Here is a 25,320-nt window from a genome sequence, read left to right on the forward strand (position 1 = left end):
TCCTCTCAGATGAGATTTGAGGACGCCCGCGGTTTAATAAAGGGCACGGGAGCTGCCCGGCCCCCTGCATCCCAGTCCCTTCCTCTCCCCGCCCCCACGCTGGGACCCCCACTGAGCACAGGTCTCTGCGACTCCGCGTCTGCCTTAAACACTCCTCCGCTGCAGATGCTACGTGACGTGACCTGAAATGAATTCTTAGCCCAAGGATGCCACCCTGCCTCTTTGGAAAGAAACATTTTCACTTCAGCCCAGTTTCCTGTTATCAACAGGCTGAATTGTCCAAATTGTATTGGTAAATAAACCGAAGTTTTACCAGAAGGCACCTCAGTTCAGCAGTTGCTAACTTTAATGTTCTGTTTATCTGGTGAATCACGGTAATTGCTGAACGTTCAACCAGCCTTACAGGAAAATTGTGGAGGAAAATTCCACTGGATCATGACATATAATACTTTTTGTATATTGCTTGATTTGATTTGCTGTTCTCTTACTAAGAATTTTTGAATCTATATTTTTAAGGGATGCTGATTATAATTTTCTTTTTATTATATATTTGTCAGGTTTTGGACTGAGTTATGCCAGCCTGATAAAATGAGTTAGGAATTGTTCCCTCCTCTATTTTCTGAAAGAATTTGTGTAAGAATGGTATTTTTTTTCCTATATTTCATAGAATTTACCAGTGAAATCAGCTGAGCCTGAATTTTCTCTGTAGGAGTATTTTTGATAGTGAATTCAATTTATTTTATAAATATAGGGCTTTTCCGAGTTTCTGTTTCATCTTTTTTTCTTCCAGTTTATTGAGATATAACTGACAATACAGCATTATATAAACGTAAGGTATACAGAAAAATGATTCGACTTACATACGTCATGAAACGATTATCACAGTACGTGTAGTGACCATCTACCATCTCATATAGATACAGAATTAAAGAAATAGAAAAAAAAATTTTCCTTGTGATGAGAACTCTTAGGATTTACTCTGTTTCATCCAGTGTCAGTTTTGTTAATTTGTGTTTTTCGAGGGATTTGTCCATTTCATCTGTGTCAAATCTGTTAGCATGAAGCTGCTCTTACTACCCCCTTATCTTTTTAATGTCCGCAGTGATTTATAGATGACGTCTCTTCATTCCTAACGTTGCTACTTTGTGTTTTCTACCTTTTTCTGAATCCGTCTAGCTAAGGCACTTCACTTGTCAAGGAACCAGCTTTTGCATTCCTTCATTTTCTCTGTTTATCTGTTTTCTTTTTTCTTTTTTTAAATAAATAAACGATTTATTTATTTGGGTCATCGTTGCTGCGCAGGCTTTCCCTAGTCACGGCGAGCGGGGGCTCCTTTAAATTGAGGTGCGCGGGCTTCTCATTGCAGTGGCTTCTCTTATTGTGGAGCACGGGCTCTAGGTTCGTAGGCTTCGGTAGTTGTGGCACTTGGGCTCAGTAGTTGTGGCTCGCAGGCTCTAGAGCGCAGGCTCCGTAGCTGTGGCGCACGGGCTTAGTTGCTCCGCGGCGTGCAGGATCTTCCCGTGTACCCTGCATTGGCAGGAGGATTCTCAACCACTGTGCCGCCAGGGAAGCCCCTGTTTATCTGTTTTCTATTTCATTGATTCGTGATCTTTATAAGAAAGCACCAGGCTGTGTTCCAGAGTAGCAGCTTCATCTCACTTTCCCATCAGCAGCTCCAAGAATTCGTTGCTTCACATCCTCCCCAGCCCTTGGTAGGGTCGGTTTTTTTTTAGCGTCGGGCGTTTTAGCAGATGTATAGGTGTATCCCGTTGTGGTCTTGATTTGCATTTCCCTCATGTCTAAGATACTGAGCATCTTTTCATGTGCTTATTTGACATCCGTATCTTTTTTTTAGTGACATCTCTATTCACATCTTTTGTCTGTTTTATTATTGGGTTGTTTGAGTTCTTGTTTTAGTTTTGAGTGTCCATCAGTTCTGGAGTTGCTTTCATTAACGCAGTGTCCCATCACTGGGTAGAGAATTCCGGGTTAACAGAGCTCTTACTCTCAAGGTGTTCTGCCATCTTCTGGCTCCCTTTGTTCCTGACAAGTTGTTGGTCATTTGAATCATACCCTGCATGTAATTTGTGTGGTTTTTTTGTTTTTTTTCCTGGCTACTCAACTTTTTTACTTCTGTTTCTCAGCACGTTGACTGCTGACCTACATGTGGTTTTGTTGTATTTATGCTGCTTGGGGTTTGCTAAATTTCTTGCATCTGTAAATTTATGTATGTATTTTTGTAAAATTATCAAATTTGTACCTTGTAGGGCATTTAATTCTTTAAATATTAAATATTTAATATTAAATATCTGCCCCATCCTCTCCTCTCTGGGGCCCTAATTACTCGTGTGTTAAACCTCTGGATGTTGCGTCACACGTTTCTGAGGCTCTGCCCATTCGCTGTCAGTCCTTTTTCTCTTTGTCTTCATATTGGATCGTTTATATTAATCTATAAATTCACTGACTCTTCTCTCATCTCCAGTCTGCTGTTCAATCATCAGTGAATACTTTATGTCTTCGAGCAGAGTTAAAATAGTTGCTTTAAAATCCTATCTGCTGGTTCCAACATCTGGGTCATCTGGGGTCGGTCTCTGTTCGTTTTCTTTTTCTCTCGTTGTATCTGTTACTTAGCGTAGAGTCGGTATTGTATTCTTGGTATTGCGAACAATACATTGTAGACATTCTGTTTTCTGTTACGTTTTTCCAAAAGGCAGTTGTCTTTTTTCCCTTTTAGAAGGTCATTAACTTGGCCGAAGTCAGACTGCAAGCTCGGACTCACCTGTGTGGCGGCCGCTGGTAGAGCAGAGGTCGGCTGGAGGCCTGTGGCACATTTATACACAGAACCTGGGACTTTCCTTTCGGGGGACCCCCTCTGCCCAGCTGCAATGGTTGCCCCAAACTCTGAGGTCTGGTTCTTCAGTCCAATAGGACTGCAGATTTCTTTCCAGTTTTAATAATCCATATGGTACAGACTGAGAATTGCCCTCAGGCTAAAAGCTGTTTTTAAACAACTATCCGGAAATTCACCAGTGCGGCTCCCGGTCTTCTGCCCTTGGTTGCCATCCAGTCCCTGAAGGTGTTTGTTGTGTGTGATCCAGAGTTTACAGTTGATGTCTGTGGGGTGGCTGGTCCAGGAGTTCTGAAAGCAGAAAGTTCCCCCGGAGGAGCGGCCACTCCCATCTCCTCAGGCCACGGTTACTTTGCTGGGGCGCGTTGGTCTGTTGTTTGTGGTCAGCAAGTAGTGAGACCTTTCTTCCCTCCCTGACATCGGATCCAGAGGCTAAACCTCGGGGCGGGGGACCGACCACCCGGGGGTGGACGTGGAAGCATCAGACTCTCCTCCTCCTCCTCCTGGAGTCCTGTGCACTGAGCGGCTCTCTGCCTGGGGCTGAGACCCCATTCCCTCCCCGGGGAACCTGACTCATGTGGGTGTTCGGCTTTGTTCTGTTTTCAGGTTGAACAGGGCCAGTCAGACCTACTTCTTCCCCATCCACCTGACGGACCAGCTGCTCCCCAGCGCCGTGTTCTACGCCACCGTGGGGCCCCTCGTGCTCTACTTTGCTCTGCACAGGCTGGTCATCCAGCCCTACCTCAGGGCCCAGAAGGAGAGGTGAGGCCACAGCGCGTGGCGGGGACGCCGCCGAGCCGCACTCGGCGCCCGGCTTCCCCACCCGTAGCGTGGGGGCGACGGGGCCTGTACCCCACAGGGCTCTGAGGGAGATTACACGCGTCGCCCCGCGGCCAGCGCTTATTACCGTGGTGTCTGGTCCGTAACCCGTCCTCAGTAGACGTTAACTAGTTCTTGCTGTTAGTTCATAGTAGTACTACTGTTAACCCACATTTCCTACTTTCAGAAAGAATTCGAGTTAGTTTACAAAACTACTGGGGCTATAAAACCATGACCACAGAAATGAAAAGCTTTCCTTTTTCTCATTCTAACCATTTCTTTTCCTGGCACTGAATTCAAGAAGATTGGGTTCTGAGTTCTTACATACATGGCATGCGTTAACTGTAGTCTTAGAAGTCATCGAGATATAATTTACTTTGCAGTTTCTTATAGATAATCCATTAGCATAACATTAAATCTGAGAGGTGGTTTAGATTTTTTACTTTATAATGATCTAATTTAATAACTCGTTGAGCTTAGAGAATCTGGGAGAAAGCCATGACTCTCCTCTTGGGGCCCCTCCGGCCTTTGACTCATTAGAGCTCAGGGTCCTAATGCCTCAGGAGACTCCAGGCTCGGAGCAGAGAACGTGCTGGGTCACGTCTGACGGACAGGCACGTGCTGCCCTAGCGGAGCACACGGGTGTATCTAAGGTAGCGCACGGTGTCCCTGTCCAAAGGGTCACGTCTGACGGGACAGGCACGTGCTGCCGAGCGGAGCACACGGGTGTATCTAAGGTAGCGCACGCGGTGTCCCTGTCCATAGGGTCACGTCTGACGGACAGGCACGTGCTGCCCTAGCGGAGCACACGGGTGTATCTAAGGTAGCGCGCGCGGTGTCCCTGACCCCTTTCCTGCGATTCTTGCTGCGCGGAGCCCTCCTCCCACAGTGCTGGGTTTCCCGTGTGCGGAAGAGGTCGGGGGGAGCCGTCTGGGGACAACAGGGAAGCCGCACAGGCCTGCGATGAACAGATTGACTTGCGCTCGTCTTGGGAATACTGTTTAAAGTTCTAGCACGGGGAGCGCAGGAAGATCACAGGCTGTTTGCAGGCGCAGGTCCAGCCAGGGGCCCTATTGTCTCTCTGCCGCTAACGCCGCGCTCCTCGCGTGCGGCTTCTTTTTCTTGCACTAGGGAGCTGGAGAAGCAAAGGGAAAGTACAGCCACCGACATCCTGCAGAAGAAACAAGAGGCAGAAGCTGCTGTAAGTGCTGCATCACCGTCACCTTGTAGGTCCTTTGCTCTGTGGCATCTGGGACTGTTCTGCCCGTCCTGCAGAGCACAGGCCGCTCTTTTCTAGCCCATGCTTCTTAAGCCAGGGCTGTGGGGGGAAGTGCTTCACCCCGGATGCTGGTCTCAGGGGCCTCAGGTCTCGGGCTTTTCTTCCCCAACAACTTCCTTGGTCATTGAGTCTTTTTTTTGGCTGCATTGGGTCTTGGTTGCTGCGCGCGGGCTTTCTCTAGTCGTGGAGAGCGGGCCTGCTCTTCTTTGCGGTGTACGGGCTTCTCATTGCAGTGGCTTCTCTTGTTGCGGAGCACGGGCTCTAGGTGCGCGGGCTTCAGTAGTTGTGGCTCGTGGGCTCTAGAGCGCAGGCTCAGTAGTTGTGGCGCACGGGCTTAGTCGCTCCGCGGCATGTGGGATCTTCCCAGACCAGGGCTGGAACCCGTGTCCCCTGCATCGGCAGGCGGGTTCTTAACCGCTGCGCCACCAGAGAAGTCCCATAAGAGGGTTTTTTTAAGTGGTGGGGATTGTCCGCTTTCTTCCCTTTGAGTGAATTGTTTCTCCATGACCTAGGATAGCAGCGATGTCCAGGAGAAATGGACAGTGGACGGGGCAGGGCTGACAGGCACCGGGCTCGCGGCCGTGGCCCTCAACAGAGGTGGAGCCCAGGGAGGCCCTGAGGGTGGCATCCTTGTTCTTTGCAGGTTCAGCTGATGCAGGAATCTGTCCGAAGAATAATCGAGGCCGAAGAGTCCAGAATGGGTGAGGAGGCCTGGCCTCTTCGGGGACGGGGTGGGCACTGGGGTCTCACAGGAGCGTGTGGGCCCTGCAGCCCGGCTGCGCCAGGGGGCTGCCCGCCTCGGCCGCCCCACTCTGACCGGGCCCGTCCTCAGGGCTCATCATCGTCAACGCCTGGTACGGGAAGTTCGTCAGCGACAAGAGCAAGAAGAGCGAGAAGGTGAAGGTGATTGACGTGACTGTGCCCCTGCAGTGCCTGGTGAAGGACTCCAAGCTCATCCTCACCGAGGCCTCCAAGGTGGGCGCTCGGGGGCCCCGGGCTTCAAACACGAAGGGCGTCTGGGGAAGAGGGACGGACGGCGGCCCCTCGAAGGGGCCGTTTCACTGCAGCGGAACCTCGCGTGCTGCCGCGCTCACTGCGGGGCGCTGCCCAGCACCCGAGTTATAGCCACACTGCAGCCTTTGACTTCATTTGTTCATCTGTTCGTTGCCAGGTATCATTGAGCCCCTACCGTGCGCCAGGTACACCAGCAAGCAAAGCATACCTCCTGCCCCCAGGAGCACACACTCCGCCTATGCCTTGCCTCATTCCAGAAGGGGCGTGAGGTCGCCCTAGCACGTTTGAGGCTCGCCGTGGGGCCTGGGGCGTGGGTGATGGGGGCGAGTTACAGCGCAGAGGAGCTCAGGCCAAAGAGCCCTCGCTCCCTGAACAGGCTGCTGGTCTCCCCACCTCGGCGGGGCTTCTGTGAACACGGAGGTGCCATTAGTGTGGCAGGAGGGGCCTACTGGGAGGGCGAGGTCTAGGACTCAATAGGCAGCTTTTTGAAATTCTCGTTTCTTTTCCTCAAGCTCGCAAGTGTGCACCTTCCGCGGGCCGCTCCCGAGGGCGAGTCCAGGCCCTTCCACGCTGCTCCTCCAGGTGGCGGCAGTGCTGCTGGGCTTTAAACCACCGCCTCGAGTGAGAGGATCTGTCTGCTCGTTACAGGCCGGGCTGCCTGGGTTCTATGACCCGTGTGTGGGCGAAGAGAAGAACCTGAAAGTGCTTTACCAGTTCCGAGGTGTCCTGCATCAGGTGATGGCGCTCGACAGCGAGACGCTCCGGATACCAAAGCAGTGTGAGTGGCTGCCCCTGGCCGTCACCCGCCCTGTGCCCGGGCCTCGGGAGGCCCTCGGGGAGCTCCGGGTGAGGGGCGACGAGCGCCTTCCCTCTGTCCTCTGCCGGGGAGCAGGAGGATCGGGCATCGCGACCTGCCCAGAGCCGGGAAGCGACGCCCCGAGGGAGCGGTCGGCCCTCTCCCAGGTGGGATTGGAGTGAGCTCTGTGCTTGGAAACTAACCGCAGCGCGGGTGGCTGCGTAGGAAGCAGACGCAGCTGCTCGCTTGTGTGCCTGAACCAGACGATTCTCAGCAGCTTGTACTCTGCTCAGCTGCAGGCTAGCAGCCTCCGGTCTGGTGATGGCCAAACCCCCGAAGTGGAAAGAAGGCGTGGAAGCAGTTGCCTTCAGACGCCCTGAGTTTGTCTTTTCTTTTACAGCTCACAGAATTGATACTGATGGATAAACTGCTTGAGAAACCAGATTTAAACGAGGCTACAGAAAAACCTTCCCCTGGGAGTCTACCAATTTGGAAGCAGGAAAAAAACTCCAGACGTCAGATGTGTGTTATTTTGTATTTCTGTAGAAGGTGGCACTGTAGCAATTATGCGAAGGGACCCGCAGGCACCCCGCTTTCCGGGTGCTGTAGGTAGGACTGAGGCAGCCCCACCTGGACCGGAACCACAGCACGGCCCGTGTCTATTCCCAAGGATCATGTCCTGCCAGGAAGGGCCCTGGGCCCCTGGAGCCTCCGGGTCCCTCCCCAGGTTCCTCAGCACATGTGCCGGCTGCAACCCCCAGTAGCTCTTGGTCTGCCGTGAGGTACTTATGAACACCTTGCCCTCACGCACAGGACTGTGAACTACTTTTCCTGAAATCCACACTGAACGTGGAAAATGAAATGGAAGGAAGGAGTCCCTACGAGCAGAATCTCCAAATCAAGTGAGCATCTGTTCGGTCAGCTTCCTGAAAACCACCTTTACCTGCTGAAATATCACTAAGTGAATCTGGAGAGGATTGTGTGGGTTTATAAATCTGCTTTTTATCTGAGAACAAATGGTTTTGGAAATTAGTCTCTTTTTTTCCCCTTCCAGAACTCAAGCCATTCACTGGCACCTGGCTTGGGACCGAGGGTGGCACTCCGGGTCCCGGGAGCCACCCGTGTCCTCTCGGGAAAACGCGATGCCTCCCGCCCCGCCCCGCTCAGCCCCACTGGAGCGCGGAGTTCAGGAGAAGGGGACGTGGGGCTCCGGCAGGCGGCGCGGCTGCTCCCACGCCCGGCCAGTCCAGCTCTTCCTCACCGGGACCTCTTTTTGGGTGTCTGCTCCCAGGACCCCCCCACCTTCACTTGCCTCTGTTGTGGATGCAGAATATTTCAGGACCGGGAGCCTCCTGCACAGCCTGGCCTGTGAACAGTTACCGGAGGAGCAGAGGCCCGGCGGCTGCTGGTTCTGACAGCCTCCCCGCAGCTCCCGTCAAAATCAGGCTTCACTCCTGACGTTGGTACCGGAGAAATCACTCATAACCCCCTCCCTCCACTTTTAAAACTCAGTTCAGGTTGTCCAGGTCTGTACTATTTATCTCCACTCTAAAAAGGTTTCCTGCGAGCTGCTGCTCTGAACGTACATCATGCAATAACCGTCGCGTTAGCGGAGTCGGGCCTCGGCCGCAGCCTGTGTCCCTGCCCGGCGGGCGGGTCACTATACAGGGGACACTCTTGCCACAATAAACCTTTCCTGAAAGCCAGGGGCAGTGTTTCCATGCGTCTGTGTTCGCTTCAGGAGTGGGCGGGGTGAGGGACGTGTCCCCTCCTCACAGGCCTCGTTCCACCCTTATGCCTACGGTTCAAAGCACGGTTGGAACCACGAGGCTTAACTTGAAGCTGCGGATCAGTTTTCTGTGTCACACATTTGCCTGAGAAACAGAGTCCAACTTAGGAGATCACACAGGCTAGGATTCCTGTTTTCTTTAACTAAAGGCACCTTTTTTTGGTAGTCAGAGGTCGTCATGGGGCTTCCCCGGGGGCGCAGTGGTTGCGAGTCCGCCTGCCGATGCAGGAGACGCAGGTTCCTGCCCCGGTCCGGGAGGATCCCACGTGCCGCGGAGCGGCTGGGCCCGTGAGCCGTGGCCGCTGCGCCTGCGCGTCCGGAGCCTGTGCTCCGCAACGGGAGAGGCCACAACAGTGAGAGGCCCGCGTACCGCAAAAAATAAAAAAAGGTGGTCATGCCCTGCTGGCTCCTCAACAGGAAGCAGGCAGGCACGGCAGGAGAGGGAACCTCAAACCGGCGCTCCCTTGTTTTTGAATAAAGGAGGCGGCGCTCGGCGCGGCATAGGAACACACTTTATTATGCTGCTCACGCACACCTGGCCGGGCAGGGAGGCGCTCCCAGGACAGAAGCCTCAGCCTCAGCCACTTAGAGAGCCGGCCGTCCAGGCGACGGGGCCACTCGCTGCCTTGGAGACTGCCAGCGCCCTACGGCCCCCCTGGGCCCAGCTGCCCCTCAAGGAAACGCGCTTCCTCCCCTTTGGGGAGGGTCGGCCCAGGACGGCTCCTCAGGCCGTGCTTCCGAGGACGCTCGCCCAGCTGGCGCTGGAGGGAGAACCACGGGGTAGTGCCCACGGCCCCGCCCCCCCAGCCCGAGGCCACTACACTCCACACGAGGTGGCGCCGGCCGAATGTCAGGGCAGGACTGAAAGGTCCGCCCACGGCCCGAGCCCGAGCCCTGAGACCACGGCCCCTCCTCCCGGCGGCTCGGCGGAGAAGGCGCAGCCGCGGGCTCAGCTCTGCTGCCCCGGCCACAGCCTGGCCTGGAGTCCCGGCTGCCCCACGCCGCAGGCACGCAGGCGACCGGACATCTTCCTCATCACCAGCCTCTGCGCCTTCAGGCGCCTGCGGAGCTTTTCATTTTCCTTTAGCGTCAGGAAGAGTTTTTTTTTCAGAGCGTCTAAGTCCAAAAGGGCATAGCTGTGATCGGACGGCTGCGTGGGGCCGGCCGGCTGACCAGGGACCCCAGTGGCTTCCGGTCTGTGTGGCGGGACCTGAGGACAGAGGTCAGTGAGAGACAAGCAGCGGCCAGGGCGCCAGGACGCACTTCCCCAAGCCCTCCCGAAGCCCAGAGCTGCCCAGTCGCAGCTAAGTTCACAGGTGAGGTCTGAACCCAGGCTACACGTCGTGGTGCTCTGGTTCTGGCACGTTTTCTTCCTTCTGTTTGAAGCAAATCCCCTCGAGCTGAGACCAGCCACGAGTTGCCTTCGCACCTGGCCCGGCCTCACCTGTGCTCCGGGGCCTCCAGCGTCCGGGGGCAGCTGCGGCGCTTCGAGCGTCGTGTCCACCTTCCTCCCTGGGCCACCCTCCCCGGCCCCCGTCTCAGGGAGGACCTGGGAACGACAGGGCAGAGGCGGCCACTGACTGGCACAGAAGCGGGTCCTCCCCAGCTGTTACTCGTCTGTCCCGCCGGTGGTCCCCGCACACCACCCGGGGCGCCTGCAGAACAGCCAGCCTCCTCCACGGCCTGGGGTCAGACCCTCAGACACGGAGCAGAGGCCAGACGCGACCAGCTGCCACTGCTCGATACCGAACAGGAAGAAGGCGGCACGGGAGGCTCTGGCTTTCCCTTTTCTGGGAAACGAGAGAATCCAAAGCCAGCGGGCCAGCCTGGCGGGCAGGTGCAGCGGCGCAGTCCGAGCGCTCGGTGACCAGCAGGGCAGACTCACCTTTCCCTTCTCAGAGGCAGCATCTCCACTCGGGCCGGCAGGGTCTGTGTTCTCCCTCACCAGCTGCAAGAGACACGGGGCTGCTGCAGACGGGCCCCGGGGTACGGGCAGGAGGTCCGCGCCCCGAGAGCCCGCGTCAGGCCTCGTGCGTCTTTGTCCTCACGCTCCGCCGGCTGAGGCTCAAGTAAACTGCGCCCTGAACCCAGCCCAGCTCTCCTCTCACCATCCCCGGCTCCATTCCTTCTCCGAAGATGTTCCCAATCTCGGGGCAGAGGCCGGGTGGAGCCAGGGACCCATCTGATTTATACGTGTTGCCCCAGGGCCTGGCACTCTTCAAGGCGCACAGCAGGTGACTCAGAGTGGCAGCCGCGTAGTGGGAAACATGCAGCTCAAAGCCTGCAGCCCCCAGACCTCATCAGAGCCGAGCTGGGGCTGCGGGGGCCAGAAACAACTCTCCCCACCCCCAGGCACCGGAGGTGCCCCACCCCTCCCCACCCACCCACCCCCCGCTGCTAACCTGTAATCGCTGACTTCAGGGCAAGCAGTTTACCACAGATGTGTGACAGTAATCACACGGACTGAACGGGACGGGCTGGGGCTTCCTCACCAGCGGACATACGTTTCAGGTCAGCAAGATGAGTAAGTCCTAGAGCCCCGAGGTACGACATCTGTGCCTATGGTCAATGATACTGTAGCGCACTGTGCTGTGCACTTTTAAAAGTGTATTAGAGGACAGATCTCGAGGTAAGTTCTTACCACAATGAAATGTATATGTATAATGAAAGGCCTCCCACGTTTAAAAGGAAACACCAAAACCTCCTGCACTAAGCACCGACTTGGTGCCGGGCAACGTCCTGGACGTCGGCAATAAAAGCAGCGGAGCAGAGCCCGGCTCGCACGGAGCCTCCACTGGGGCAGGTGCTCACAGGTGCCAGAGAGAGCGAGGGGCAGGGCTGGAAGGACGGCAGCGGGGCTGCTACGGGCCTCGGGAGGCCGGACTTGGGGAGGGGAGGCCGAGAGACCGGGCAGAGGGAAGGGCGAGCACGGCGCTCCGGGCGCGTTTGCCGGCAAGTGGCAAACGGCCGCCTGTCCCTGCCCGCACCCTGGAACTCAGGGCTCCCTTCAGCTCCCTCCCTCCCGATCCCGATAAAAACAAACCAGCACGCGTACCTGCGGGTCTCGCGTGTGCTCTACGGCCACTCGGCCTCCCAGGATCCAGGGGGTGCCCCGCTCGCGCCCTCCCTCTGAGACTGGGTGCACGGTAAGGATTTACTATGATTCGCTATATGATCCCCTCACGGCTTCGAGCTCCAACTGTGCTGCCCTGAGCCCTCCTGAGCCAGACCCACACATCCTGCCCCACCAGACACGTCCTCCTCGGCGTCCCATCGGGAAGCCAAACTCAACGTGCACGGGGCCGTTTCCATAGGGAACCCGGGACCCCCGGTCCCCGGGGGTCTAGAGCCCTGCTCTGGCGGACCACCTCCCTCTCAGCCCACCAGGGCTGCAAAGTCGGCCCGCTCCATCCCCCTCGTATCGCAGCACCCACCTTTGGCTCAGGCCACTGTGACTGCCCTCACCTGCGATGCCACAGTGAACTCCGAACCAGCTGCCAGCCAGAGGGACCTTCCAAAGCCGTGTCCCTGCCCATGGGCCTCGCCCAAAAACCTACCACCTGTGCAAGCCCACCCTGCACCACCTGGCCCCCGCGCCCTCCAACCAGCCTGAGCTGCTGCTGCTCTGGAGTGCGCCCAAGTCCCCGCCCCGCTGTGCCCGTCCCCACCAGCGCTCCGCCGGCACCGTCCTGCTGTGCCCCGGACAGGGCTGTGAGCCGGCGCAGAGCAGCCACAGGACGACCTTAACGGGGACCTGCCGGGTGGCAGGTCCTCGGCCACAGGCCCCCCGAGCCCGGGCCGGCAACGAGCTAGAGGCGGGCGAGGAGTGCGGCGCGGCCGGTAAGGTCCTCGCCGCCCTCGAGCCCACATGAGGCCAAAGTGAAACACAGGAAGGACCGAGCTCTCGGCAACCTGGCCCGTCGGCTGCTTCCTCGGCATTTGTTGTGAAGCGTGACTTTTTTTTTTTTTTTAATTTTTGTGGTACGTGGGCCTCTCACTGTTGTGGCCTCTCCCGTTGCAGAGCACAGGCTCCGGACGCGCAGGCTCAGCGGCCATGGCTCACGGGCCCAGCCGCTCCGCGGCATGTGGGATCTTCCCGGACCGGGGCACGAACCCGTGTCTCCTGCATCAGCAGGCGGACTCTCAACCACTGCGCCACCAGGGAAGCCCGTGACTTATTTTTAAAGCAGCTTTAAATTGCAAATTCCCGGGCTTCCCTGGTGGCGCAGTGGTTGAGAATCCGCCTGCCGATGCAGGGGACGCAGGTTCGTGCCCCGGTCCGGGAAGATCCCACATGCCGCGGAGCACCTAAGCCCGTGAGCCATGGCCGCTGGGCCTGCGCGTCCGGAGCCTGTGCTCCGCAACGGGAGAGGCCACAGCAGTGAGAGGCCCGCATACAGCAAAAAAAAAAAAAAAAAAAAAAAAAAAATTGCAAATTCCCTAAAGCACAGGGCAGGGCCTGCTGGGCTCCGGGCCTGCCAGCGCTGGCCCGGCTGCGGTCCTCGGCCTCTGCTGTCCCGGCAAACGACACGTGCGCCCTGCGCCCAACCCACCGCCGGGCCCCGCGGCCGCGCGCACCTGTGGGGGGCCCTGGAAGGCGAACACCGTGGGCACCGCGTTGTGCTTCAGGTTCTTGCGATTCCCAAAGGCGCTGAAGCACTCGGGCCGGAAGTGCTCGGAGCAGATGACCGTGTGCTGCTTGGGCTCGAAGTCGCCCCGGCCGATGTTCAGCACCCATTCCTTCAGCAGCTCCGGGCGGCTGAACGGGAACCTGGGGGCACAGCAAGGAGGCGCGAGGGATTCGCGGCACTGAGCGCAGCACCACCTCACGGTCCCAGGGGCCTTTGACATTCCCACACGTCATTTTACTGGACAACCTGGAAAATTCAGTAGCCTCGTCCTGTTAAACCACATCTACTTTGGGAAGCTTCCGTCGTGGCTGTTGGCGGCATCCTGAGACCGTGAACGTGGCCAAAGAGCCCAAGCAAGCTGCTCCCCGAGCCACATCTGCCAGCTAGGCCGCCAGATGGGCCTCCATTCCGGCTCCGGTGCTGGGGAAGCAGGAGTGGAAGAGACAGCCCCGCCCTCACGGAGCCTACAATCTAGAACCGGGAGACGGCGGCACACACCAAACAGACACGGACTGTGCAGGAATAACGAGCAGGAAGTGGTCGGGGAAGGCCACCTGAGAGGTGGCATCGGGGCAGAGGCTGCAGGAGGCGGGACAGAGCCGTGCGGTGTCAGAAGGAAGAGGGAGCGCGAAGGCCCGGCCGGCGTAGGAGTGTCGGGGGGCCCGGCCTCGGGCAGAAGCGGCTTTCCGCGAGGCTCTGGCAGAGGGTGACAGGTGAGTCTGCCCTGGCTGCTGTAGGAGGGCCCCAGGTGGCGGGGATCAGGCTGTCAGCAGGAGGGGGTGAGGAGCGGGCAGATCTGGGACGTACCGTGAAAACCAGGCGGTAAGGTTTGCCCGTGGGCCGTGAAGCAGAGAAGGAGGGAGTTTCCGGTACTAAGACTGCGGGGGAGTGGGAGGGGCAGCTTTGGGGGGTCCGCAGTTTGGTTTGATACGTCAGATGTTAAATGTGAGGTGCCGTTTGCACGTCCGAGTGCTGAACGGGTGGTGGCAGGTGGACATGCGTGTCTGGAGATGTCACTGTGAGCCCGTGCCCAGGTAAGGGTGGCAGAGCCATAAGCCTGAGTGAGACGGGCACCCCGGGGAGCGAGTATGGACCGGGACAGGACGGGGCGCGGCCCTAGCCCTGAAGTGCTCCAACGTCTTGTCTGCTGTTGGAAATGAGCCACAACCAATGATCCAGCCAAGCGGACTCAGGAGGGCCACTGTGACAAAGCAAGAGGCCGAGAGGTGTCCCAGAAGCCAGCTGGGAGGGGGTCTCAGGGCGTCAGCAGTCAGTTGTGTCACGGGCTGCAGAGATATCAATTCAAGAGGAGGATGCACCACTGCACACGTGGCATCATAAGGGCCGCTGGGGACAAGACAGAGCTCCTCTGTGGGAGTGAGAGTCTGACTGGCAACGCCACCCCGCCAGGCACACCCCCGGCTGACACCTATGGACACAGGTGCTGGAAGGGAAGACCCAGCAGCAACGCCCAGAGCCATGTGCTGCCCGTAATGGCCAAAGAAGAGAGGCACCCAAATGCCCTTCAACTGTAGAACAAATCAATTCTGGTAAGCACCTTCCTAAAACAGTCTGCAGCAATGAAAAGGATGAGCTGCTGCTGCCAGCAACGTGGAGGGCTCACAGGCACAATGTAAGCAAAGCACAGGAAAAAGTACAGCCTGTGATTCCATTCAGTGAGGTTCCAGACAGGCCAAAGCAGTCCGCCTCACCCTTGGGCACTGGGAGGACGAGGGGCTGGAAAGGGGAGCGGTCGGGGTCTCCTAGGGACTGCTGTTCACTTTGTTAAACTGGTCGGGCTGCGTGCTCATGACTTGTGCACTTTTCCGTCTGTGTGTTACATACATCTCAAGACACACATTCACTTCGAAAAAGAAAACGCTAACAGGAGGAGAGGAAGTGGAGACAGAAGAGCGGCAGCCCTTTGGAGTCCCGCTCTGAACAGGGCAGACGAAGGTGCCGTGGCTGGAACCTAAAAGAAAGCGTGCGACACTCGACCGATGGGCAGGAGGCCGTTCACTCGGCCGGCCCGGCAGGCGGGGCGCGCCGGGCGCGCAGGGACTGACTCCAAAAGCTCCGTCGTCCTCCCGGGGCTCCCGCAGAGCCCGAGGTCCCAGCGCCGCGCGCCCACCCGCTGAAACTTTCTCATTCCTCCTCCCCACCCTTCCTTCCCGGCATGAGGCCCGGAGATGTGAGCACCGCACACCTGAGAGACGTCAGCATCGCTCATCACGCAGTAAATACAGAACACCTACTACGTTCCGGGCAGCATCTGAGAACGAGATACAGTCCCCGGGCCACGGAGGGCACGCACACCAAGTAACCGAAGGGGCGCAGCGCTGAGCGCGCCCCAGGCCCGCCACGGCCTCCCCCGCGCGCGGCTCCCCGGACCGGCGGGAGGCTGTGCGCCGGAGGGCAGGTTACTCAGCCTCTCCGACCGCCTCCCCGCACGCCCAGGCGGCCGAGGCGGCGCCGGGCTTCCCGGGCTGGGACCTCGCCGGTCCCCGGGACGCCGCCCCTCCGCGAAGAGCTCAGCCGCACGCCCTCGGGCCTCCCAGGGGCCGGGCAGCGGCCCCAGCGGCCCCACCCACCGCGCCCCAGGCCTGGGGCTCCGGCGGCGGCCGCGGCCGCCGGCCCGGGAGAGGCAGGCCCCCGCGCCCCCCGGCGCCCCCGCCCCTCACCGGTGGAAGGTGAGCTGCTTCCTGCGATTGCTGTAGCGGTTGCAGCACTGCCGGGCCGCGCACGACTTCGGCATCTCCAGACACCAGGCCCGGCTGCCCCTAACAATGATGGCGGCGGCAGGGCCTGAGGGAGGGGCAGGGACGCCAGGAGGGGCGGGGTCATGGGACGGGGAGGGACTGGCCAGTGGAGGTGGAGCGAGCGGTTGGGGCGGGGCCTGCCGGGCGCGGCAGCGCCTAGAACGGGGCGTGGGCAGTAGGAGAGGAGGGGCCTCCAGAGGGGGCGGGGCGGGGCGGGGCGGGGCGAGCAAGGAGGCTGGCGAGTGAAGGCGAGCAGGGCTCTGCTCCGTGGAGCAGAGTGCCCGCGCAGTGCCCGCGACCCGCGTGAAGGGGTGCTTCTGGGCCCAACTCAGGCCCAACACCCCCAACTGGGCTGGCCGGTGCAGGTTTCACCCCAGTTCGCTGAAGCCCGTCACCTTCACCTCGTTGCTTTAGAGCCTCACACCCACCCACAGTCTTGGACAAGGCTAACCACCCACTTAGGCCAGTATTTTCAAGATTTTCAGAGGTGTTGATTCACACATTTTGGCAGCTCCAACATCACAGGAGGAAGCACTAGCTGACCACTAGCTGGTACCAGATTAGTTAGGCAGACACAGCTGATTGACAGAACAGGCTCAGCCACTTGGGACCCCCAAATGTAAAGGGCAGGAGGAGCAGCCCGGCGGGGTGCGGGGGGGGGTGTGGATATGCTAATCCCGCTTGCAGAACCTGAGGAGGCTGCAGCTTTTACAATGCAGGGTAACCACTCACTGGGATTTAAGCTAATGCGCAATGGGATGAAGAAACTGAGAGCTATTCCTGTCATTCCTACTGCGGTTTGTTTCTGGAGAATTTACTAGAAAAGTATGTTAAGGGCTGTGAGCATTTTCCATCCTCCTAAACCAAACTCAGACTCTGACTTCCCAAGTCTTCACTTCACCAATCGTGGTTTGGGGGTGGCAATGAACATTCTTTCAACAGAAACACCTGACGCTAGACATGAACCTCAAAGTAGCAATATATTTATTTACAAAATATACAGTTTCACAGAAACAGCTTCGCTTTATACACATAAGCTTTATAATTACGCAGAACCGTGTAAACGATGTTAAGTGTCTGGCCTGGCCAAAGCCAACGGGAGGGGCCTACTTTTGGGGTGACAACTTTCCCTTCCCCAACTCCATTAGCCTCCAACCAGGAGCCCCTAGATGGGCCGTATCTAATTTGCATAAAGCTGATTGCAGCTGCCCAGCTCAATCTAACAGAAAAACCAAGGTGTCTTGACTTCTTAGACACCAGCCACAGGGGTAAACCTGTCAAAAGAACAAAAAGGAAATGAAGGAAACAGAAATGGAGATGAGTATCAAATGCCTTCCAGAGGCGTCACCAGGAATTGAATCTTCTAAGAGCAATATGGCAATTGCCAGGGTTGGCAGTTCCACTCTAAAATCACACCTATTCTTAAACACACTTTCAAAACTTCGCGGAGTTTTGTTTTTTTCTTTAAAGAGAGAAACACTTTGAAACTTTGGCTACTCTCATGGTGAAGACACGGGACAGGCGATGTCATGGGGCAGATCTTTGGCAAATTCCTCTCCAGCTTTTCCTGGACGTTTGCCCTAGTCAGAGCCAGACAGTTGTCTGAGGGGAAGGTTGTTTCTAAGCCACCTTCTTACTATTTTTCTCTACAGCAGAACTTCTCCCTTGGGGATCTTCACAATAAAATGGGTTTCAGAAACTATCTCTATTTTTGTGTTAATAGAAGCAACAGAATTAAAAATACAACAAAAAGGCAGTTGGCTGGTCAACCATGAAAGATACTAGAACAAAATATAGGCTCTGATACAGCTCAACCCCCCTGGTGCTTCAGTGAGAGAATGTGGACCAAGTTCACCCGGTGGCCCTGCACAAGGGAACCACGAGGGGAAGCCCCCAGCAGAGGGGCTGAGGGTCCATCTTTTTTTTTTTTTTCTACTTCCTTTTTTTGAGAGTCCATCTAGATGTAAATAAATATGACTGACTTGGGCATCTTTCCCTTTTCACGCTTTATAAGAAACAATGTTTATGAAAACATACCCATCGATTTACCAAAAAAACATTTTTAAGAACGAGTATTTGAACTGCTAAAGAGCAATGTCAATTTCAGAGAAAGCTGAAGCCCTCCCTCTCCCTCGAGCCCCAGAACCACCAGTGTCCCGGGCCACACTGCCCTCAAGCAAAGGCCTGCCGGGGCTCCAAACTCCCAGGCTTCTGCAGAGCTGGCCTGCACAGGGGTCTCCCCAGTCCAGGGTCCTAGTTTAGATCTAAGGAACTCTGAACAGTTCAGTGGTACACTCCTGGAGACCGATGTTACTGTATCACTCACTCACCACTTCAAACCAAAAGAAAGGCTTCAGAAGTCCTAACCTTGCCCCATGGAACCAGCAGGCCAGCCTGTATGAGGGGCGTACTAATAACCACCCGTGGGAGAGGCCTTGCTCCCAATTTTCCCTCCCCCACTACGTAGAGGAACACGGTTCCCCAGTGACCGCCTAACCTTTAATGCTGCTACTAGAACAAAGGGAGGGAGAGACAAGGAGAGAATCGAGTGCCCCCTCGCTTGAAAACATCTTGCTGGGCACCCCCAAGGCCCTCAGAAGCCAACTGGAGAGAAGGGGAACCCAGGCAGAAGTATGCCAATACTTTTGGCTATTTCGTGCAAAAAGACAGGTTTTTTTTTACATCGTGCAAAACAGGAAACTGAGTTATGAACACGGGCCACCTTGACCGCCCCCGAACCAACCCCCCTTTTCCACAGAGAAGCAGCTGCATACCGTCCCCTTTAACAAACAGAAGGAAACCTGGAGGTCACCGGCTAGCCCAGCCACAGGCTCCTCTCAGGGTGAGACCGGGGGGCTCCAGCGGGCAGCCCCCAAGGCAGGGGAGAGGGCGCACCACTAAGGGAGGGGCAGCTTTGATGGCTGCTGTACAGACACGTATGGTAAAAGACTCACACTCGAGAAGCTTACATGTATGGCTGTTCATAAACAGGCCAGGGAAACTGAACATCTCTCGCCAACACAGCGGAAGCAGGAGTAACAGCTAGCACTTGTTCCAATCGGCGGGAGTTTATTAACAATGAGTAAGAAGAATTCACAACTACCACGTACTCTCACCTTCAGCGGGACCAAACCCACTGCGCTTGGGTGTGTAGTCCACCTCCACTGCAGAGAACACAGCTCTAGCAGCAGCTTTGGCCAACGAGGATTTTATTCAGTCACTGGCTATGTACAGTTTATACCTTGGACAGCTGGTCCTTTCGCTTAGGCACCTGAATGGCAGGGGTCTGCCCGCACCAGAGCTGAGAGTTCTGTGCTCAACTAAGACCAGGGCCAGCAGGCCCCTCGTCCCTTCCGATTCCTCGCCCACAGTCTCCTCGCTCTCCAGCAGTCAGTCCAGAAACAGCTTCCGGGAGCCCATTCGGGACCGGTTGGAACGGCGGATGTCAAACTTGGAGTCCCGGCACTTCTGGCAGACAAACACTTCCGGAACGTTGGACTTCCGGATTTTCGCACAGGACAAGTGAATCCAGGTATGGCACTCATTACACTCGATCATGGGGCGGCCAGCAAATGGCTTCATGCAGAAGCAGGTGACGAGGTCCCAGGAGTCGTCGTCTGAAAGAGGAGAACCACGTAAGAGGAGGGAGAAAACTTCTCACAACCCCTCTCCATCAGGAAGGCTGCTCTCCAATAGGACAGAGCAGCTGAGCTGCGGTGAAACCGATTTCAAGTTTCACTTAAGGGCGATACTTCCCTCTCTGAAAATGCAGCAAATGCACAAAAAGGACACTGAAACATGTGACACACACCAGGAATTAACCTGCGAGGTGTTTACTTACGAGCTGTGCTATTGTTACATTTGGAGGTCTGTTCTGGACCCTCAGCTGTCCTCAGCTGCAATCACCCCTTCCTACACGTCTCGGCGTCCACTTTCTTGCACCTTTTCCCCTGAAGGTGGCAGGGCACGCTCCACTGTCACACTCCAAGGAAGCGACCGCGCTGAGACCCCTCTTACCATCCCCTCATCTGGCCACCCACCTGCGACACGCCGTCCTTCAGGGGCCACTCACCTGAATCCACCATGATGTCCTCGTCATTGCCGGTGCTGTCCTCATCCCGGAATACCACCTGCTTGCCCTGCCGGACGATAGTCCGTTTGCCTTCAGTTTTTATCTCTTTGACCTGATCCGGTGACACCGTGGCACAAGATCCACTGGAAGGAGTGTCGGAGTCCCAGCCCGAGCAGGGGTCGCCGGGGGCCTGGGGGATATCCTGCAGGGTAGGGCTCGTGGGGGTCTCTGCATATGGGTCGGCGGCTTCCAGCTGCAGCAAGCCCCCCATGTAGCCCTCCTTCCCGGGCACATCACTGTCCCTTCGCTTCCTCTTCTTCTTCTTCTTCAGCTTGTCGGTCTTCTTTCTGTCCAGCAGGAAATTACTGGGCTTGGCTCGCTGCAGAAGGGTGGGCTGCAGGTGGCCAAAGCAGCGGTCAGAGACTGGCAAGGGCACAGTGGACGAGATGTCACTGAAACCAGCCTCCCAGCCATCGCTGTCAATGGTACCAGCGGTGCTATTGGCAGGGCTGGGGCTGCTCCTCAAAGGGAGTTCCTGAAAGGACAGAGACAAAGGTGGTGGGTTCCGATTATCCCAACCAGCCCCCAGCACCAAGAGCTGGCCCAGAGCAGAGCTCCCCAGGGCTCCCCGCCAGGTCAGGCCTGCAAACGGGGGAAATGCACAACCTGGAGCTTCCCAGCTCTCACCAGCATTATTCCTTAGGAACAGTGTCATTAGTTCTTTAGTGTGACCTTGCAGCTAGAACATGAACCCACAAGGGGGACCCTCCAGCCCTTGCTGAACCCTCCCCCCTGCCCGAGTACTCAATACATATCTGTGAAAGGAGTGCTGAAGACGCCCTCACACTCTTATCTTTCCTGATTGTACAATCTCCCCTCAATTTGTCCTCCCAAAGGATGTACTTTTTAAATTAAGTGAATGTAAAATAATTGTGAGGATTTTCTGACATCTCAAAATATTGCAAAATCAAAGTAGGTAATCACTGCCCCAAAGCAGTGAGTTCAACTCCACGGCTCCTTCAGATCAGTCAAGCACTTTTATTTGCAAATAGTGGCAACGCTCTGCATGGCACGATGCAAGCATTATCCACCTAGCTGGTGGCAGAAACAATAAGCCCGTGCTGGGTTTGGCCTCCTAGACATACTCGATTCCTCAACCCTTACATAATATGAACGAAGCCCCTGAAGTTTGAGCACCATGGCAGCGCTGGTCCACAGTTCTGCCCATTTCTCAGCAAGAAAAGAAAAATGCCTTCATTTACATGGGAAGTTGGCCACGAGTCCCTGAAGATTCTGCAATGTGTTGTGCAAGGCAATCGGGAGGCCACCCACCAGGCAGGGCAGGGTGGACTGGGCCTGACCATCTGATCAGCTTGAACCCCAGTCTCTACCACCGATTAGCCTGTGACCCAGGATAAGGAGTTCCCTCTCTGTGCCCCAGTGTCCTCATCTTTAAAATGGAGATAAATAGGGAATTCCCTGGCGGTCCAGTGGTTAGGACTCGGCACTTTCATTGCCAGGGCCCGGGTTCGATCCCAGGTCAGGGGAACTATGATTCCGCAAGCCACACAGCGCAGTGCAGCCAAAATGAACAAACAACAAATAAAATAAAATGGAGATAAATAATAGCTCCTACCGCGTATCATTATAATGGCCAAAAACGAGCGCCTGGCCATAAGAAGCCCCTGATAAGTACAGGCCACTAACAGCAGGCCGATATCAAAAATATTATTTGTAAGCAAACTTTGAAAGTTTATCCAACTATTTCGAGACAATCCTGCACCACTTCCCAGGCTGGTCCAACTTTGTAAGACAGATTTCTGCCCGACTATTGACTCGGGTCGTCCCAGGGAACCCCTTCCACGGCCACCACCTTGTCAAACACTCTGGTTTTGCTGCCGGCAAGAAGTCAAAGTGCTGAAAATTACCTCCTTCGGATAAGGGATGTAGCCTGCATAGGCCAAGACAAAGGTGCAGAACTTGTTGAAATCCTCCACGGTCCTGCGCCTCTTGGAACTGGGGGAGTACTCCTGTTAACAAACGAGGAAGGAGAGGGCGTTTGAAAGCAGACACGTAGAGGTGGGGTCGCAGAAACAAAACTAGGCAAGCTGGGGCTTTTAGGCGCTACCTGTCACAAACTCTAGATTTACAGACACTCTAGAACAAGATAAGGGAAGTGTGGGTCAAGAAAGAACACTGTTTTCAGAAGTTGAAAAAGGGGGTATTATGATGTTATGCCAAGAATACTGGGAAACTGGTTAGGAGATAAAAGCTTGCACAAAAGTCTATTTCTTAGCAGTCATGGGGCTTTTTTTTGACTTTATCTATTAGTTTCCACAGGCCTATCAAGAGCTTTTTTTTGCCACAAATTTTCCACTTTGAAAATAAGCTCCTGCTGCAGCTGTAACTAAAGGCTTTTAACAGACTTCAAAAGTCAACTACTCCGGGACTTCCCTGGTGGCGCAGTGGTTGGGAGTCCATCTGCCAATGCAGGGGACGCGGGTTTGAGCCCTGGTCCGGGAGGATGCCGCATGCCGCGGAGCGGCTGGGCCCGTGAGCCACAACTGCTGAAGCCCGCGCGCCTAGAGCCCGTGCTCCACAAGAAGGGAGGCCACTGCAGTGAGAAGCCCGCGCACCGCAACGGGGAGTGGCCCCCGCTCTCCGCAACTAGAGAAAGCCCATGTGCAGCCATGAAGACCTAACGCAGCCAAAAATAAATAAATAAAAGAAAGAAAGAAAGTCAACTACTCCTTAACATTCAGAACTCAGACCTGGGACCCTGGACCTGAATCTCGCCTGACCCCTCCCCAGCCAGGGCTGCGTGAGGACCCCCACCTCCTACCCGTCTCTCTCCTCCAGAGGAGACACTTCCCCGGCCGGTCCCTCCACTGCTCCAACATCCGGGGGCTAGGCACCCAAATAGTCCCCAACTCAGAGAATAAACCAGAAACAATCCTGCTACTACCATTTGCACGCTAAAGATGAAATACTAGAAGTTTTGGCTTGTGTGTCCCATCCCCATTCAATCAAGAAACGTCCTCGACAAGAACAGATTTCCTCCAGAAGACGAGAGGAACTCCAGGAGAAAAAGCTCTTATTTGTTCCTAAGCAAAGCAACTGTGTTTCACTTCGGCTAATTCGACTAGCGCACTTAGGTTTTCTGCAAGCATTTCATCACCCACCCCAGGCCCATCCTTAGGAGCTCGGCTAACACCTCCAGAGCCTAAGGACCCGCCCCACGGTAGAGTGAAAGGGGGGAGGAAATGAGGCGGTGGGCTCCTGGGCCCGCCCCAGCCCAGCGCGCCCGGAAAACTGCGCAGCCCAGGCCTGCCGCCCGCAGGTCTCCTTCCAAGGGCTACACTTCTTTTGATTTTCTCAATTCGGTGCTAGCAAACCACCTATGACCCCACCCCTCGGCCGCCCGGACCCCGAGGGCCGCGCAGGTCAGCGGAGCGCCGGAGTCCGCGAGGTGCCCAGCCCTTCCTGCGCGGCGGAGAGCCTGCCCCCTCCCCGGGAAGAACTGACCGCCCTCCCTCCGGCCGGGTGGGAGGGCCGCGGCCCTCAAACTCTCGGGGAGAAGTTTTATTTCGGCGGGGAACGCGCAGAAGTGGGTCAGCAGCCGGGACGGACGCAGAGTGGAAGGCGGCTGGGGCCTCGGGCCCGGGGCAGGGAAGCCGCGCCGCCCCTACTGCGCCCGCGGCCCTGGCCCCGCCGCCTGTAGGAAAAGCAGATGGCGGTGCGGCCCCCTCCCCGCCCTCCCGCGGAAGCCGCCCCCCGCCGACACTCGGCCCCGGAAGGTGCGGGGCCCATCCCGCGGGGGAGGGGGCGCGAGTAGCCGGGCACGATTCGGGCTCCGGTACTGGCAGGCCCCGCGAGACCCCGAGGCGGCAGCGCGGCGGACGAACCCGACCGGCGCCGCCTCCCCTCCCCCACCCGCCCGCGGCCAGACCCGCACACCGGACTCGGCGGGCCTCGAGAGCGGGTGGGGAAGGGGACCGCGGCGGGGCGGGGGTCGGCCGGGAGAACCGAGGGCCGATCCCCGGAAGGAGGGGGAGCCGGGGCGGGGCGAGTCGAGCTCGGGGGAGGGGGCCCCGGAGGGGGACTCGAGCGAGCCCGGGGTGGGAGCAAGGCTCGGGCCCCCGCGGGGGTGGGGACCCCGAAGAACGAGCCTCCCCCACCCCAGCCGAAGTGGGCGGGGGCCGAGCGGGAGTTAGGGGGCGGGGCGCGGGGCACCGGGCCTGGGGAATTAGGGGAGAAGGCGGGGGCGCGCGGAACGGAGTCCCCGTCCGAGGGGGCCGCGAGCCCCTCTGGGAGGGGGTGGGGGATTCCTCCGAGAAGCGGAAGCGCGGGGCGGAGGCGGCTCGGCCTGAGTCCCCGGGGGCGGGGAAAGGATAAGCCAGGCCGGCGGGGAGAGGCCGGGGGCGCAGACAGGTCCCCGGGCTACGCGAGGCCGGGGAGAGGTGGTCGTGGCAACCTGAGGGAAGCGGCGCCGGGAGGACGCGGACACCCGCGGAAGGGACACTGAGGAGAGAGCGGGCGGGGAAGACCGGGCGCGGGCCCGAGTGGGGGGCGGGGTTGGGCACCCGGGGGGGCGACGAAGGATAGCTGGGGGAGGGGAGGGCGGCGCTAGGCCGGCGGGGGTCCAGCTCCGGGAGCACAGGATCGGTGTGGGGGCGGTCAGGGGCTATCGGGGCGCAGCTCTCACTCACCTCAGGGTGGAAAGCGGCGGCGCAGGAGTCGGAGTCCATGTTCAGGGTGGGGGGCGGCGACAGCGGGAGTGCAGGGGCCGAGCTGCGGGCGCCGGGCCGCGGGGCCGCTCGGGGCCGGGGGCTCCGGCGGCCGCGTAGGGCGAGGGCGGACCCGGGAGGGGTCTCTCTGACTGGAGATGATGAGGGGCTCGGTGTGTCGCGTCCCGGGCACTGTACTCTCGGGCCGGCGGCTCCACAGCCGAGCAGAGTTGTCGATGCAGCTCCCGCGACCAGCGCGACTGGAGAGGCGGGAGAGTCGCTGCGGGTTGGGGGGGCGGCGGCGGCGGCGAGCGGGAACCCGACCGGCTCCCCGACCTGACGCCCAGTTCGGCTCGTGTCTCCGGAGGGAGGGCGGGAGAGCCGCGAGGCCTGTCGGGAAATGTAGTCTGGGGGCGACGTGAAGCCGATGTGAGGGGGCGTGGCGCGGGAGCAGGCGCGGGGCATTGTGGGAGTCGTATTCCCCCGTTCCGCGGCTGAGGCGCACAAAGGTCCCCTCGAGGACTCCAACCCCCAGAGAGCTCCGCGGCGGCTGCCCGGTCTACGGAGGCGGTGGCTCCGGGACCTG

The 25,320-nt window shown here is 57.6% G+C and overlaps 3 protein-coding genes across 5 annotated transcripts in view; 1 reads left to right on the plus strand and 2 right to left on the minus strand.

Annotated features, from left to right (window-relative positions):
* The window catches only part of DNAJC11 (DnaJ heat shock protein family (Hsp40) member C11), a 75,454-nt gene extending 66,992 nt beyond the window's left edge, over positions 1–8,462 (plus strand). Inside the window, exons 11-16 of the mRNA XM_059057360.2 lie at positions 3,455–3,610; positions 4,799–4,868; positions 5,590–5,647; positions 5,779–5,921; positions 6,609–6,738; positions 7,157–8,462. Coding sequence (XP_058913343.1) covers positions 3,455–3,610; positions 4,799–4,868; positions 5,590–5,647; positions 5,779–5,921; positions 6,609–6,738; positions 7,157–7,182 — 583 coding nt within the window. The 3' untranslated portion in view covers positions 7,183–8,462. The remainder of the gene's footprint in view (positions 1–3,454; positions 3,611–4,798; positions 4,869–5,589; positions 5,648–5,778; positions 5,922–6,608; positions 6,739–7,156) is intronic.
* Positions 8,463–9,040: 578 nt separating this feature from the next.
* THAP3 (THAP domain containing 3) lies at positions 9,041–16,019 on the minus strand. 3 transcript variants are annotated; one of them, XM_059057402.2, is made up of 6 exons: positions 15,858–15,998; positions 15,383–15,448; positions 13,124–13,316; positions 10,431–10,493; positions 9,990–10,094; positions 9,041–9,755 (listed from the first exon to the last, which is right to left on the minus strand). In XM_059057402.2, exons 2-6 carry the CDS (start codon positions 15,397–15,399, stop codon positions 9,495–9,497), a joined length of 639 nt encoding a protein of 212 aa, XP_058913385.1. In that variant the 5' UTR covers positions 15,400–15,448; positions 15,858–15,998; the 3' UTR covers positions 9,041–9,494. The 3 variants fall into 3 exon arrangements, with proteins under 3 accessions (XP_058913385.1, XP_058913377.1, XP_058913368.1); XM_059057394.2 differs by lacking the exon at positions 15,383–15,448 and having other exon boundaries at positions 15,858–16,019; XM_059057385.2 differs by lacking the exon at positions 15,383–15,448 and having other exon boundaries at positions 9,041–10,094; positions 15,858–15,981.
* An 877-nt stretch (positions 16,020–16,896) lies between these two features.
* On the minus strand, positions 16,897–25,104 carry PHF13 (PHD finger protein 13). Its single transcript, XM_059057368.2, has 4 exons — positions 24,717–25,104; positions 21,936–22,037; positions 20,008–20,542; positions 16,897–19,552 (listed from the first exon to the last, which is right to left on the minus strand). The coding sequence occupies exons 1-4, from the start codon at positions 24,753–24,755 to the stop codon at positions 19,326–19,328; spliced, it is 903 nt and encodes a 300-aa protein (XP_058913351.1). The 5' UTR covers positions 24,756–25,104; the 3' UTR covers positions 16,897–19,325.
* Positions 25,105–25,320: the final 216 nt, after the last annotated feature.

Source organism: Kogia breviceps, chromosome 1 (genome assembly GCF_026419965.1).
Source record: "Kogia breviceps isolate mKogBre1 chromosome 1, mKogBre1 haplotype 1, whole genome shotgun sequence".
NCBI classification, from domain to species: Eukaryota; Metazoa; Chordata; class Mammalia; order Artiodactyla; family Physeteridae; genus Kogia; species Kogia breviceps.

What these genes read in the sequence shown, in the direction of transcription:
- PHF13 (XM_059057368.2), bottom strand. Translation starts at nt 24,755, where the DNA reads ATGGACTCCGACTCCTGCGCCGCCGCTTTCCACCCTGAG. An exon ending in CCGCCGCTTTCCACCCTGAG is followed by an intron (nt 22,038 to 24,716) that starts GTGAGTGAGAGC and finishes GTTTGTTAACAG; the next exon opens with GAGTACTCCCCCAGTTCCAA. An exon ending in GGACATCATGGTGGATTCAG is followed by an intron (nt 19,553 to 20,007) that starts GTGAGTGGCCCC and finishes CTCCTCTTTCAG; the next exon opens with ACGACGACTCCTGGGACCTC.
- THAP3 (XM_059057385.2), bottom strand. Translation starts at nt 15,931, where the DNA reads ATGCCGAAGTCGTGCGCGGCCCGGCAGTGCTGCAACCGCTACAGCAAT. An exon ending in AAGCAGCTCACCTTCCACCG is followed by an intron (nt 13,317 to 15,857) that starts GTGAGGGGCGGG and finishes CTGTGCCCCCAG; the next exon opens with GTTCCCGTTCAGCCGCCCGG. An exon ending in CCTTCCAGGGCCCCCCACAG is followed by an intron (nt 10,494 to 13,123) that starts GTGCGCGCGGCC and finishes TGTCTCTTGCAG; the next exon opens with CTGGTGAGGGAGAACACAGA.